Source organism: Arctopsyche grandis, chromosome 5 (assembly GCF_051622035.1).
Source record: "Arctopsyche grandis isolate Sample6627 chromosome 5, ASM5162203v2, whole genome shotgun sequence".
Taxonomy (NCBI): domain Eukaryota; kingdom Metazoa; phylum Arthropoda; class Insecta; order Trichoptera; family Hydropsychidae; genus Arctopsyche; species Arctopsyche grandis.
In genome coordinates, this window is record NC_135359.1 from 21463256 (window position 1) to 21479096 (window position 15841).

General features: G+C 31.0%; 2 protein-coding genes across 2 annotated transcripts in view; both read left to right on the forward strand.

The window, feature by feature from the left end:
* LOC143912369 (SLIT-ROBO Rho GTPase-activating protein 1-like) overlaps positions 1 to 10040 on the forward strand; it is a 68218-nt gene extending 58178 nt beyond the window's left edge. The window contains exons 2-18 of the mRNA XM_077431650.1: positions 6160 to 6343; positions 6425 to 6590; positions 6675 to 6926; positions 7004 to 7132; positions 7216 to 7324; positions 7397 to 7512; positions 7582 to 7752; positions 7844 to 8065; positions 8137 to 8282; positions 8357 to 8493; positions 8576 to 8788; positions 8877 to 8982; positions 9059 to 9155; positions 9236 to 9351; positions 9430 to 9506; positions 9584 to 9734; positions 9854 to 10040. Of these exons, the coding sequence (XP_077287776.1) occupies positions 6160 to 6343; positions 6425 to 6590; positions 6675 to 6926; positions 7004 to 7132; positions 7216 to 7324; positions 7397 to 7512; positions 7582 to 7752; positions 7844 to 8065; positions 8137 to 8282; positions 8357 to 8493; positions 8576 to 8788; positions 8877 to 8982; positions 9059 to 9155; positions 9236 to 9351; positions 9430 to 9506; positions 9584 to 9734; positions 9854 to 10040 (2579 nt within the window). The remainder of the gene's footprint in view (positions 1 to 6159; positions 6344 to 6424; positions 6591 to 6674; positions 6927 to 7003; positions 7133 to 7215; positions 7325 to 7396; positions 7513 to 7581; positions 7753 to 7843; positions 8066 to 8136; positions 8283 to 8356; positions 8494 to 8575; positions 8789 to 8876; positions 8983 to 9058; positions 9156 to 9235; positions 9352 to 9429; positions 9507 to 9583; positions 9735 to 9853) is intronic.
* A 600-nt stretch (positions 10041 to 10640) lies between these two features.
* On the forward strand, positions 10641 to 14329 carry LOC143912370 (uncharacterized). Its single transcript, XM_077431651.1, has 5 exons — positions 10641 to 10672; positions 11277 to 11331; positions 12190 to 12386; positions 12470 to 12676; positions 12746 to 14329. Exons 1-5 carry the CDS (start codon positions 10641 to 10643, stop codon positions 12993 to 12995), a joined length of 741 nt encoding a protein of 246 aa, XP_077287777.1. The 3' UTR covers positions 12996 to 14329.
* Positions 14330 to 15841: the final 1512 nt, after the last annotated feature.

A 15841-nucleotide genomic window follows, 5' to 3' on the forward strand; every position in this document is an offset into this window, starting at 1 on the left:
TCATTATTCTTAATCGTTTTTCTTATCCTCTACATGTGTATGTATGCTTATCCTGGATTATAATATTTTAATTTATAATTAGTGGAAATGGGAATTATAGCAACGTTGTAATGTGGTTTCCATAAGATTTCCCTTTTAAATACTTGGCGTTTTGACATCTCAAAGGTTTTGACAGCTAAAAGTTTCATGCGACATTTAATAAGTCTATTTGAAGATAGATTTTTACTGTTAGCACTCAAACTAAAACCAATAGTTCGTGTACACACAAATTATTTTGTATGTTCATGAACGAACATTTGGACTGTAACCAGAGCCGCACCTAGGAGTTCGACCGCCTGCGTGCAAACTTAAATCGACCGCTCTTTAATTTTATCAGCATTTGGATAAATCATATTAATGATAAAAAATGAAGTGCATGCGAGCAGTGCAAAAATCTTACCTTGTGAGAATATAACGTTGAAAATTTTAATCACAATAAAAATTAACCAGAAAAACAGACAAAACCAAAACGTTTAGTTATGAACAGGACCAGATGACAAGAGAGACTAAACGTTTTCAAGTTTATTCATGAAAATATAGTGTTTTCACCCCCAACCCCACATCTAAGACATTATTCTTTCGATGACCAACCAATTATCAGCATCCTCGAATAAATACATCTGTCAGTCGCAAAGATAATAGAACATAAAAGAACTAGCTCTATGCGGACCGAAGTTATACCTGCTATCCCGTTATTTCCCAGAATTATAGTTCAGGTGTGTTACTTATTAAGTTGTAACTTGCAACAGCAATCCACAAGTATACAACAAGACAACCTAATTGCATTTTAAGAAGTACGATGTCTTCTTTCGTATTTTTTAAGGAATATAATTTTTTCGACTCATTTCTTCGGCCGCCTTTATATTTCGGCCGCCTGTGTGCGTTGCACACATCTGCACATATGGTAGGCGCGACCCTGACTGTAACATAAAAACATTACAATTTTTTCCCATCTGTCATTTAATGTATTGTTTTTAGAGTGGGATAAATCAACAATAATAGTTATTTTTTTATAACTTAAAATTTAATGTAATATGCTGGGTCTGGACATTGGCCTTGGAACAATAGACAATATCATTTTTGCATCCACCATATTATTTATGTACATATGTATGTATGTATGCATGTACAAAAAATATTTATTTTGCAAATCTTGTGAGTCAATGGATGATCGCCATAATATACAAGCGACAGTCATTATTTGCTGTTTTTTCTCGATGAATATGAAATATTTGCATAATATAGTATAATAATGTTATATTTTATCATTCGCACCAAAGAATGAGCTCATTATACATAAATTAATAAGAAATCAATTACGTTTTATGTTATTTAACGAATGAATAAATTATTTCAATTACTATGTGTATCGTAATTACTCATTATAAACACTCGCATATGTGCAATTATCTATGATAATGTAACCTAACTGCCGATCACAATAACGGTATAATTTCTCACGATTTTAAAATATGAAGTCACCGTTTTTTTCCCGGGAAGATGCGTCTAATCTCCGAATAGATAGATTTACAGCAAAATTTTGTCTTTTTTTGTGTCGATTTGTTATATTGAGCCAATTTTGTCGCGACATGGTGACGTATTCCTCTAGGAGAGATTAGGAGAAAAATTCTTGGCCGTCCAATTTTTTTATATCTTGACAGTCGTAAGGCTTGATAGATTACTTCTGTGCTTTTTTGTCATTTCGACCCGTCATTTTCGCGCCTTTTCTCTCTATGCGGCTATTTTGTTTGACTCGTCCTAATCTGGCGATTAGGTCGACACGTCGTGTGCGGTTTAACTTCACAATAAAATTATCGCTTTTTTAAGCTACTGTTACTCATGTATGTATAACTTGACCTTTTCGCAAAACGGCTTATCCATCTTTTGAAAGGCTAATATAGTAACATTCAAGACTTAAGTTTGGGTATAAAAAATCGATCCGATAGGGTGCTAGATTTCATCTCCAATTTATTAATAGAAAGCATTTATTCAGTACGTTATTTTAATATTAGTGCTGAAACGAATATCCAAAGCACTGAAATAATATCGACTAAACTCGTATTTATGTATGTATACATATTTCATCCTATGAAGGCGTATTTTATAACACAATTCACGTAAAGGGACGTATTTTCCTTGGTACCATGCTCGTTGCGCGTTTGCTTTAATCGCGTTCGATGCGCAAGGAAAATTCCTTCCTCCAAAAATCTCCATAAATGTACTCAATTGTAAAAGATATTGGCAGTTATTAAACTTTAGTGAACCAATACAGTTCCAAATAACACGTATATTTTTCCTACATACATTCAAAACCCGCTGAATAGAGTTTTTAAAATACATACACCAGGAAATACTCCAAGGCGACAAATGTGGTTAGATTATTTTTGTACACAAGTACTAACAATTTTTCAAACATAACAGTACATAGAATATAATAGAGACATCTATGGACAATCAACAAATTTTTGATACGCAGCAAATTTGCAAGAAATACATGTGGGTAGCATATTTTTATAAGATTCAACAAATTCGAGATGCTAATAACTTGAATTTGTGAGAAACTGCGGTGGAGGATACCAATTTATTTGATTCGTCACAACAACTTAGGTTAAAAAAGTCGGAAAATTCGAATAGGATATCTGTGTTTTTTAATAACCACAAGATCTCGCTAGCAAGGTATTTAGCTGGGACTGGAACACACGACTAGGGTGTGCAATACCGGCCAAAATATCAATACCGGTATTTCGGTATTATAAATACTAAAACCGGTATTGCAAAAAACAAGAAATGGAATTGTGATACTTTTGGAATAAATTAACATCAGTTTCATAATAAATTTAGTATAAAAAATATATTTATATAATTTTACAACGTTTAAAAAATGTCATAATCCAAGGAGTGGCCGAGCAATTCGATCCGCGGTAGGAGGATTTTTTTTATTTACGTCAACCTAAATTCCAGGCTCCCTATAAATTATTAATATTTAAAAGATTTTAAAGGGGGAAAAATAGATCATAAGCATATGTATAATTTCAATTTTTACAAATACCTTAGATTTATTGATTCTATGATTTAAAATATGACCTTAAAAAGGCCTGTTCTTGATGGGATCTTCGTACATAACTGAAATCATTTATATTTACATTCAAATTTGCTTATGTTTAAATAGCAAAATACCGGTATTTCGTCTTTTGAAAACCGGACTTTTGGTATCTGAAAATTTGCTGGAATACTGGGATCCCGGTTTCTACAATACCGGTATTGCAAACCCTACTCACGACCTCTCTACTAATATGCAATAGGTCTACCAGTGTACTACGCCGTGGTTTATTTAGACATAATAAGAAGAGGTATGTAAATAAAAAGTGAGAATTTCCCAATAAGCCTACATACATTTAATAGTATGTAGTTATAAGCTTTTTCCTGGGTAGTTTTTCCTGCAAGTATAATAAAAAACCTGTTTTTTGGCTTCCCAAAACTATGGAAAAGCTCAAGTTACAACGAAATATCTGTAAATTTTTATTTACTGTCAAATAAAAATTGTATCGCCATGCGAATGTGTCATTCATACATTCAGTAGCAAAGGCTAAATTCAATCGACCAGTTATGATTATTATATCTGGATTGTGACTTTTAAAAATCATTTCAATGCGCACTTGAGTTACTTCCATTATGTTACTCCTATTTTGTGTAACATGCCATTTTTATTGCCGAGTATGACTGACCCACCCAAGATTTTTATCATTTGCCAGACACTTCTTTTTTTCATTTACGTTTAATATATTGTGAATTCACGTGTTCCGTGATAATTTAAGGGATACCCTCACACGCCAACTTCCTCTAGGTGCAATAAATTGCACATGCACCCTCGCTGGGACGCTGCCCTCCATTATTATTTGTTGGGGTTGGTCCGGGGTCCTCGCGTTCCCTTTCCCAAAACAATATTTGCTCACAATCGCAAACGTTACGTGCTCAGTCTCGAGGACTACTTTTCGCCATCACGAAATGAAAAATGCTTGCACGAAATATGTACATATTTGATTTCAGTGTCAATGAATGAATGAACGCTGAATTATTATGTGGCTTTTTTTACTTTTATATTACGCGGAAACGTGAGCGCACTTAAAGCGCCACTATTTCCAGTCTCGTGAGTCATTTCATACGAGACCCTTAATCTCCCTCGTGTTTTCCTTCATTCTACCACCCTCCAACTTTTCCCATTCTTTTTCCTCTATTTTCGTCTGTCTCTCGACTCTAGGGCTGTATATTACGCCGAATTCGCTGAAAAATATTTCGAACGAAATTCTCGAATGGTACTATAGAAAGTATAATAATATATTTACCGCTTTTTTGATATTTATGCGTATATCTACATATGTACATATATGGATTATATTGTACTTTGGATCACAACGAGTATCTTTGTTACTCCAATTTTGTTGAACAAAACGTATTGAACATTATTTCAATTGTATTTTTTTTATTTTATTTCGTGAATATACCATTATATTTATACGTTTACATAATTGTATTGTTGTCTCATTGAAAATACTGATAACCCTGTATATTTTGTGGGTGAATGACTCAACATACTCACAACTCTTAGGCTTGGGGGATATTTTCAACGCCCTCTTATGCACAAAGTAGACGGTAAATGTGCTTTACAAAAGTCTTTCTAATCGATTAATAATCTAATATAACATCAGCAATACATTTACAATATGCTCACAAAATATTTACAGTTGACATAGTACCTAACTCTACTGGAGCTAAAATTCGTTTATCATAAACATTGATTGAAGTAATGAAAATATCCGAAACGAGGCATTGGTGGACTGGAAATTATTTAAACCAGCAGCGTGGACGAGTGGTTAGCATATGTATATGCTTTCGAACATACTGGTCACGGGTTCGAATCCCACTGGTAGCTGCTGGCCAGACCTTGGTTTGTGACTTCGGGGCGATCTTTTCCTATCAGAGTTTGCCAATTTGTCTGATTTTCATTGAAACGGTTCCAACCAATTAGCAACCTTTGCCCATTTCTCGCAATTTTCGAGTTTTTAGCATTTCAAATTTCTCTGATTCGTATAAAAATGCTGCAAATTTGTCCATAAATGTCTAGCAAATTTCGAGTTTTTCAGCATCTCGAAATTTGACGATATATACATATATAAAAATGCTCTGAAAATGTATGTTTATCTAAAATTTATCCATATGTAGATGTCTCCATGATGCTTTGTGAAAATTATTCTAAAAATTGTATATCGATGTTTGTAAATGGCCAGGAAGGAGCATTGGGGTTTACCTGTTAGTTCTTCCTGGTATACATATGTATATATTATATGTATGTAAAAATAGCTATAATTTTTCTTTAATACACGAAACAAATCATAGTTTGTTCTAACATACATTAAACGGATTTATAACTTATTTATATTTAATATTATAAACAATATTTCCTGTATACGTATGTATGTATGTATACGTGTGGCACATTGGTTTTTGAGCTCTTTTTCCTATTATGATTTAGATTAACATTAGAATAATATAATACTGTGATTACTAACCAAATTAAATTAAAATTGTAAAATAGAAAATGATCAGTAGATCAGTAGCTATTAAAATAGATATAAGATGTATTGTGAACATAATTTCGTAATAATAAAAAGCATTTCAAAATCAAAAATCAAATACGTGTGGCATATGTTCATACATACATATGTATGTACATACATATATACATAAATTATGCAATATAATTGACCTAATGTTTATATCAATAATCGAAATCAGTTTTGATACATGAATCTTTTTTTATACATTGTAAAAATAAACTTACAATATTTCATGTTAGTCAACAATACATATATTGTGTCAACAATATGTACATATATTATGTGAATTGTTATTATTTCTGCCTGATTTTATATTTTATATCGAACAATCACAACTTAGTGAAGTTGTAGTTGTTATTGTAAAAATATTACCCATGTGGACTAGATGTTTTTTACAGAACTTTGTCCATTTAGTCTTAAAGTGAACACACTTCCTTAAATGTATCAATTGTATATACATAATATTGAAAAATCGTAAATTAAACATTAAATTCTTTCTTTCCAGATATTCGTGCCCAATTGAACGAGCAATTACGATGGCTGGACGCTCGCGTGGAAGCTCAGGTGGCTTTGGCTGCAGAATTGCAAGAGTTCTTCCGCCGGCGTGCAGAAGTCGAATTAGACTACAGCCGGGGACTTGATAAATTGGCTAAAGCTCTTCACCTTCGCCACAAAGAACAACGGAACAAGTAAACATAGTTTTAAACAACTTAACCCAGCATACTAATTATAAAAAAAACCATACTATATATTTACGTTTTTAATTTTAGGCGCGAGCAATGGCCGTTGTTCTCTTCATATGCATGTTGGCAACAACTAGTCGCAGGTACAAGAGCACTAGCACGAGATCATGCTGCACTTGCAGACTTGCATTCTGCACATCTGGTAGCGCGTCTGGCGACCGTCATGGAAGATGTGCAACGCGTTTACCGAAGAGTGTGTACAATTTTAATGTTATTATACAATACAATTTACATTGTATCAAATGCTTATTATGCTATTTGCCATTTTGTATTTCAGTGCCGAGAAATTGCTTATGAGAGTCATGAAGAAATATTGCGTGTACTTCATGAATTACACGCGGCCATGAAGACATTCCAGCAGTATGGAGCTGAATGGCGTGCAGCGGAGGCCAAGCTGCGTTCAGCTGAAGCTCAACGAGCTCGTCTCCAGCCTCCTCCGACTCCAGTTGCAACACCGTCATCAGGTGTAGCCGCTCCTGTAAAACCAGCATCTAAAAAAGCACGCGCTCTCGATAAAGAAGTTGAAAAGGTATAATACAATATATCAAATTATTCAATCGATTATGATAAAAATCCATTTTATAATGTGTTTATATTTTTTTACAGCGTAAAATTAAATACACAGATGCTAAGCTGAAAGCTTTGAAGGCACGAAATGAATATTTATTATGTCTAGAAGCTTCCAATACTACGATTCATAAGTATTTTGTCGATGATTTATCAGATTTGATTGATGTTAGTGTCTATTTCGTTAAATAATTTAATGTGTTATAATATTATATTATATAAACAAATAATATTTGTGCAATTTGTTCCAGTGTATGGATTTAGGTTTTCATAATTGTATATCGCGAGCATTGCGCATGCAAGTGTCTGCAGATGAAGGTCGTGCTCGAGCTTTGCAACAAGGAGCTGATGCTCTAACAAGTATGTTTTGAAATGTTTTATAAACATACTTATAAATCATAAAATTTTATTATGATGTTATTATATTTATAGATTGTATCAGTGCGTTAGATTCTCGACTTGATAAACAAAAGTTCTTAGAAGCACATCATCAGGCATTCGTTATTCCAAAAAAGATAACCTTCCAAGGACAGCAACCCAACGATGATGTATGCAACGTTTATTTTTAAATTATATAAGAATTTGGATTATTGTACAATGAATTATTTATTATTCAGGACTGTGAAGTAGTGGGACCTGATGGAGTTGAAGACAGTGTCTCAAGAGCTCTTCGGGGTGAGATGGAAACAAGATTAGCACAGTTGGAAGCTCGAGTACGTCACTTGCGCACTGAATCTGATGAAGTTTGGAAAACTTTGGAGACTGCCGAAACAACCTTATTGCAAATGGTACATAAACTGAATTATAAATATACAAAAATTTTCCCATTTAAGTTCTCGGACATTTTTGGTTTTTTACATTTGTATTTATTATTTATAGGTGGACGCGAAAGATTGGGAGACCAGTTGGATGTTTGGTGAACAAAATGGTTCTAGTGGTCTTGGTGCTGGAAGTAGTGGTAACTCGTTACAAAATGGTAGTGGGCCACCGTCATCATTACCGACACCAGTGGTAGCTTCACCACCTGCTCCTAAACAACCTGAACAAGTAGCGATGAAAGCCAGGGCTGATAGACATGAAACGGAAGATTTTTATCTTACCGTAAGAATATTTTTCTGCCATTTTGATATTGAAAATTTTTATATTTTCTTTAAATTACTTTTTTTCAACAGAAATTCAGAGAATATTTATTGGGTAGTAGTCGTATTGCCCGTTTGGAAGCCAAAGGTGGATTTTTGAGGGGTCGTATAGGAAGTGCAGCACGTGCTGGAGCCCCACCTGCTCTTTCTTCACATATGCATCCGGCACCCAGGCATAGGTATAACAAGCTTTTTTTATTGCAATGCGTTTATTTTATTGTTTTTATTTTTACATGTTTTAATTTGTGATTAGAAAACGTATTGGACGAGGAAGTTCTTGTCAATCGGTTCCAAGACTTTTCGCAGGATCTTTAGAAGAATATCTGGAAGCAACTGGACAAGAATTGCCGTTGATCGTCACTTCTTGCATTCGAGTGATTAATCTCTATGGTATAAATCTGTTTACATTTGAATAGAATCAAATTCATGGCGTTTTTTTACATTATTCAAAATGTTTATTTTTGTTACATAGGTTTGCACCATCAGGGTATATTCAGAGTATCTGGATCTCAAGTTGAAATAGGAGCACTGAGGGAGTGGTTCGAACGTGGTGCTGATCCTCTCGCTACCACTAGTGATGCATCAGATATTAACTCTGTAGCTGGTGTGTTGAAATTGTATTTGCGTGAACTCAGAGAACCGCTATTTCCTATAGTTTACTTTGAACATTACATGGAACTAGCACGTATGTGAATTTTTAAAAATTTTAACATTGTCATTTATACTTAATGTATAATATTTATGTATGTGTTAAGTTTTAAAATTATTTTCAGAACTAGATTCAAAGCCTGAATTTGTACAAAAAATGAAAGAATTCGTCCGCAATATGCCTCGTTGCAATATGGTATTGTTGCGATATCTTTTCGCATTTTTGAATCAGTGAGTTTTATTTATTTCGTTATTTTTGTAATTTTACCTTTTCGTACAAAATTAATAATACTGTGCTATATTTCAGTTTATCTGAATTTTCTGAAGAAAATATGATGGATCCATGGAATCTTGCAATATGTTTTGGTCCTACACTCATTCCGGTACCCGATGACAAAGATCAAGTAATTTAAAACTAATCCAAGAATATTTTAGATGTAAATCTTTGACTTGGTAATTAATTATGAATATCATTTTATTTTAGGTTCAATATCAAAATCAAATTAACGATTTGATCAAAAATGTGATAATTTTACACGAAGAAATATTTCCACTCGATGGAGGACCAATATATGAAAAATATCAGACACATCCTGGACAGTAAGTTTCATATTCAACTACAAATTTTTGGAGTTTGAAAATTAAATATCTATATTTAATTCAATTATATAATTTTAGGGAAGTCGATGAAAGCCCGTTAGAACCTGGAACTGATGATTTAGATTCTGAAGCATCACTATATCCATCAGAAGATGGTATGCGTCATGTTTCATGAATGTAATTGAATATCTTGTGAAATTTGTCTGTTCTGAATTTGAATTAAACCTTGTAGAAGGAGATGGTGGAGACAGTTTAACTGGAATTAGCACTGGCGGTGTTTGGGAAGGTGGCGTTAGTATACCGAGTGCGGGTGAAAGACCGGCACAGTGTTGGCGAAGAGAACCACCTCATACTCCTGAGTCTTACACAGATATCCATATCAAGTACGTTGTTTGATACTCGACACTATTACATACCTACATATATCCTAGTGGTATATAATTCAACATAAAAGGTATATATTTTTATTCTTTATCAAATAGCTTGTTTAATATCATTACAGGGATGAAGATATTGTACATTCGAGTAGTGATTCGCGACGGAAAGGTTTACCTTCCAACGCAGACAGTGTTGAAAATGGAACAACAGGTGCTGCATCAGCATTCCGCAGGACCAGGTCGCCGCCTCCTGCTACGCCAACGCCTCACACTTGGCCACGACAAGAGGTACTTCTTGAGACCACTGTGTAGCACTCATCATAAATCATTATATTACACATCTATGTTTTTTTGTTTAGATGTCATTTTCATTTATGTTCTACATATTTTTATTTGATGTAAAACTTTTCCTCCAAGTTGATTTGACATTATTGCTTAAGCTTTTTATTGTCGATTTATAATTTTATACCTATATTATTATTTTAGTTGTAAGGTTTCCAATACATAGATATACTTATTATTTTATATTCTCGATAATTTCGAAAAAAAATTGTCAATGACAATACAGAAACCGGAGATTATTTTTATTTTTATTTATATGAATAAAGTCATATATTTCATCAACATGTTTGTGGAATCAAATACATATTTGACTAACATAGACTAAAAGACAAAGTGATCTCTTTTAACTATTTTAATTAAGCTTTGTAAATTTATAAATCAAATTATATTTTATTTTAAAATCAGAGCATAATAATGGCACATTGTTCATAAATTTGTGCCTAAATATATATATATATTCATATTTATATACATTTAAAAACGTGCCAAGATAATGTGTGTTCAAAAATTGTCATTCTTTATATTTATTAAGTTATCGAACATTTTATGACGAGCTTTTATATGAAAATAATGGTTGTGATACAAACATTCAAAACCAATACGTAATTTTTAAGTTTTATAATGTAGATTGTTTCGTAAATCTATTACATAAACATATGCATTTGCTTCTTAGCTTTCTCTTTATTTACACGTCAAAATTAATTTCTTTGTTTTGTGCTCGTACCTTGTGTTGTTTTAAGGTTATTCTTATATATGTAGAATTTGTGTAATTTGTGGCTTACAGTACATTTTTATGTGTGCAATTAAATATATTTTATTGTGTTAGCTATATATCTTAGCTAAGCATGGCTATTTTATTTTATAACATATATATTTTGTGTTGTTTGTAAAGCATGACTTTTTATTAAATAAAATACTGTTAAATTTAATTTTTTTGTTTTCAGTTTATATATACATATATATAATATTTATTTGTTTTTCAACATTTATCAACCTCAACATGATTTAAAGTAAATTATTGTCTGTTAATCGATTCAATTCCAGCTTTTCTGTTCATATTCAAAGTTAAATATACATATGTATATAAGTAAACTATACTTTTGTGTGCTTCGATCTTAATATATTTTTGCAAAATGAATATACGATTTGGTATTTAAATAATGTATATGTACCTTTTATTATTTTTTCAATTTGACTAAATTAAAGTGTATGTTGGTGTGACTTAATAATCCCATGGTGCCGTAACTCTTCAGATAATCAGGTGAGAATTCCCCTGACATTTAAATAATTGGCTTAACATCACACATAGTGTTTCCATCAAACATTATGCAGCTTTGTAAATAGCATAAAACTATAGTCTATTGGTTCTAAAATCAAACATTAAAAAAAATTCTAATGTACTTACATTTATCAAATTTTGTACATACTCATCTGATTTCTTTACATATACTGACTACCTATTATATTATGTGAATTAATTCTACAATTTTTTGACATTTTGAATTTCCCTAAAAAATATGTACTCGTTTTGCTTTTCATATTACGTATTTTTTTTTTTGAAATACGTAATATGTTGGAAGGTATGCAAAATATGTAGATCAAATTTTCAGTTTCACAACTACTATTTTATATCCTATTGTTTTTGAGATGCTTATGTATGTCTTTATAATACATTTATATCAAATTTGAAAATTAAGATTTTTTTATACTAATATTTCTCTCATTCTTACGGTAAAAATTATTTTGTGTTCACTTTAGATATAAAATTTTTTAGTATCGGAATGAAAATTAAATTTTAAATAGAGGGAAAATAAAAGTACGAGTCAGTGGGTTATCTCATCTGGTTTTTACATTGATTTTGTATGTATGTGTTTACTTTCAAACTAACAAATTATATTATGTATAATATTACCATCTAATAACTAAATTGATATTATACATTATATTAAATATGCTTTTTTTCTTTTCTAACTTAACACATTTCAACCATCAAATATTAATATAATATTTATGTATACTCTATCTATTATTTTTTTATATTTAATTATATATTGTATTTAAGTATACTTATTTCTTATTGATGTTATAATATAATATATCTTTGTATGTTATTTAATAGAAAGGAGCAGATGAAAATTCAGGTGGCCCAGTAGAAACCCAAGTTGTCATAACTTCAAATCCAGTAGTCAATACAACAGGGGGAAATGTTTCTGGTAGCGTTAGTAGTTTTACAACTAAGTCCCATAACAAATCACACAGTGTTGGTGAAAATAGCGGTGTGCCTTTCTCCATTAATAGAGAACTATGGCAGCAGAGGTAAATAAATCTACATCTTATACCATTTCATATATACATTGTTTATTTTATTTATATTTATAGTCTATTAAATTTTAATTCAGAGCTACCAGTCAATTAAAACACACGCCAGATTTAGTTATGGATTTACCCGGAGACGGTTCAGAAGGAGAGGCTGAATCTGAAAGTGCCAGTATCACAACGTCTGGAGAAGAATGCGGTACTTCGCCGACTACAGCTGCCGAATGTTTCGCTCACAATCAGCATACTTTAAAAAAGCGGCCAACTAAAGATTCTCTCTCCAGCGAAAAGTATGTGTTCTTAATGTAATTAAAATTTTATCATAATGTGCCAAAATTTTACGTATATTTTATTTTAAGGGAGTCTTCTTCTAACAACCATGAAAATCATCATGACGAAACGGCAAAAGATCATGCCGCTGTTGATACAAAATTGATAACCCCGACAGCGGTTAAAGATGAGTGCCAGAAAAGTCCCGTACCTCCAAGGAATACTCAGCGAGTTGCTGCCAAATTCGCCGATCTCACTCTAACTGGCGGTTCATTAAAGCCACAAATTGCAGCCAAGCCTATGGTTTTGAGGAAGCCTATTCCTACACCAGAAGATTGACATTCAGCCCAGCCGTCTGACGGGAAACCGAGTATCAAACCAAAACCAATGTTAGGGAGCAGTTTTCAACATAGATAAAAGACTTTACTATTGTGATTTACATTGTAGATTATTTAACTGATAATTTTCCTGAATAACATTTAGAATAATTTTTTATTAGATCATGTTTTTAAGTATATTAATTATTTTTTACTTAAATGATAGGTTTTTTATTGTACTTACTTTACGAACTCTAAAATTTAACATTTCTTTATTAAGTAATTGAAAACATAATCCCATTATGCAGTAGTTCTTTATATATCAAATTTTTTAGGATCAAATATAAAATGAGCTTAGGTAGATATTTTTTATTTGAATATATCCTTACATTCATTAAAACTTTAACATAATAAAATAAAATTGTAATCAAAGTATGTAGATTGAATGCATCAAATAATAAAAATTCAATAGTATGATTAGATTATTGCATGGAAAATATGTATATTTTTTCAATTTTATTCAGGCTCACTGTAGGACAAATATCTAGTCTAAAAACAAGAGATTCAGTAGATGAATAACATTTTTTTTTTGGTAGCGTTTACTCATATTATATACAATAATTATTATCTTAAATGTATGTATATCTATGATTATTGTAATATTAAGTATACATACTATGCTATGCATGTAAAAAAATAAAATCAAATACATTTCTTGACTTTAAAATTATCTAAGTTTACGAAATGTCAGTATATTTGTTAATTATAGAAAGTGATAATTGACTTACACCAATATTTGCTCATTCAATTTACTGTCAGAAAATATTGAAGGTGCCGTGCCAATGTGTAGAGAGAACTTAACTTAACTTTTTTTAATTTGTGCCAGATGACTGTGATTGTTATGTAAATATTTATCTGACATATTGCAATAGTAGCTATTTTTCCCACATGAATATGATAGATTCATAAACTCATCTCGATTTATTATAGTTTCATCAATTGAATCATGCGACAAAATTATATATCAAAATTGAACGAGCGAATGAAATGAATAGAAGTATTTAGAAAAATGTTTTTCTTAGTCATGTAAAGATGGATAGACTGATGAATAAACGAACATTTAGATGTAAAGATCCTATTTTTATAATTAGCTATTTACTGTCTTTTTTCTCGCCATTACAGTCTGCCATATTTGCATGATACAAAATTAATCTAAAAGTGACACATAAATAGATACTCCAATAGTTTTTTTATTTTATGTAGCTTAAGATAAGATTTTGAATTTTATTTTATAATAATTTCATCGTTTATTGCTTATGTTCCTGATTTTTAAAAATGAAATATACAGTTCCTTTGTATTCAACATTTATTGATAATTCATAATTGTGATGTGCTTTAGTTTGAATGGTGTTGTTGCAGTTCATTATAAACGATTGGTGCTTCTTACGAACGATATTTTCTTGATGGAGTCACACAATACATTCTGCATTTGTGTAATTTTAGAATCGATATACTTTTAATGTCTTCGTGAAATATTTGTATAATTTTATGTAATAATATTGTTTTAATATTCACATATTAAAATGTGACGGTTAATAAAATATGATAAGAATTATTAAGAAAAAATCGTAATTACACTATAATATTAAGCGTAAGCATGAAAGTGTGTAGTTTTAATACATATGTTATCTTTTTGAATGTGCGGCTGTGATTCAAGATTGACTACTTGAAATATTACTTCAATTTCATTTTAATAATATACATATAGTGTGATTATCAAAACAATAAGTTGCATGTAAGCTTTGGCTATAACGTCATACATACTGAAATTTTTAATAACCTTAGTTCATATCTGAATTACAGCTCGCGCTTTGAAATTAACACTATTTGTTACTATCATTATTATTGTATTCTATATTCACTATTTTTAGATTACGTTCAATGATTGCGTTACAGGAATTGAGATCTTGCGATTCGGAAGCCGATTTTTTTAGATAACTTAACTTTAATTGGTTATACATACATATGTATATGTAAACTATATTTAAAATTACATCTAATCGACATAATGTGCATTTCTATATAACTTAAACCCAACATTGTTTTATAAGCCGTCGACATCTTCCTGTATAATATTTTTTATTATAAATTAAACATATCTGTTTCATGACATTATCTGAGAACTAAATGCAAAAAACCTCACTTTTTAAACTATACGATAAAATCACTGGATAGGATTTATTGAAGCAGGGTTTGTCTGTAAAACAATAATATGTATGAAGAAATATATTTTGTATGAAATTATCTACTAAGTCGTTCAAAACGAACTTCTACATGTGTGTAATATGTTAATCTACGTGCATACAATATACATTTATGCTAATATTAATGTGCTTGTTTTTGTGTATGTACAATAGTTTTATCAATTCAATCGGATTGCGGTTATTCACATATATTTGATTGAAGGTGCTTATTTTATTTGTTTTATCTGTATAATTGCGTTTTATACTCACTTTGAATAATGATTCTTATGTGTATGTATTATATTTTATTCTGGTCGAAATTTTAAGTGTCATTAATGTTTCAAGTAAATTATTTATTTATTATCCACAACTTTAAAGAGAAAGTGTTTCAAAAAAGGTCGTTGATCAGCTCCTAGGTATTATCATAGTCATTTTAATCTGAATTGATGAATCTGCAAATAAATATTATATTTAGATGTATGAATCGTACACCCAATCGTACACAAGTTACTGTGTGAAAATTAATAAATATAACATATTCTAGTAAACTATATGAAACACCTTTCTGATCCCACATTGTTAATTATTTGTTGCTTTTATTATATATTATGATAATTTGAATTTG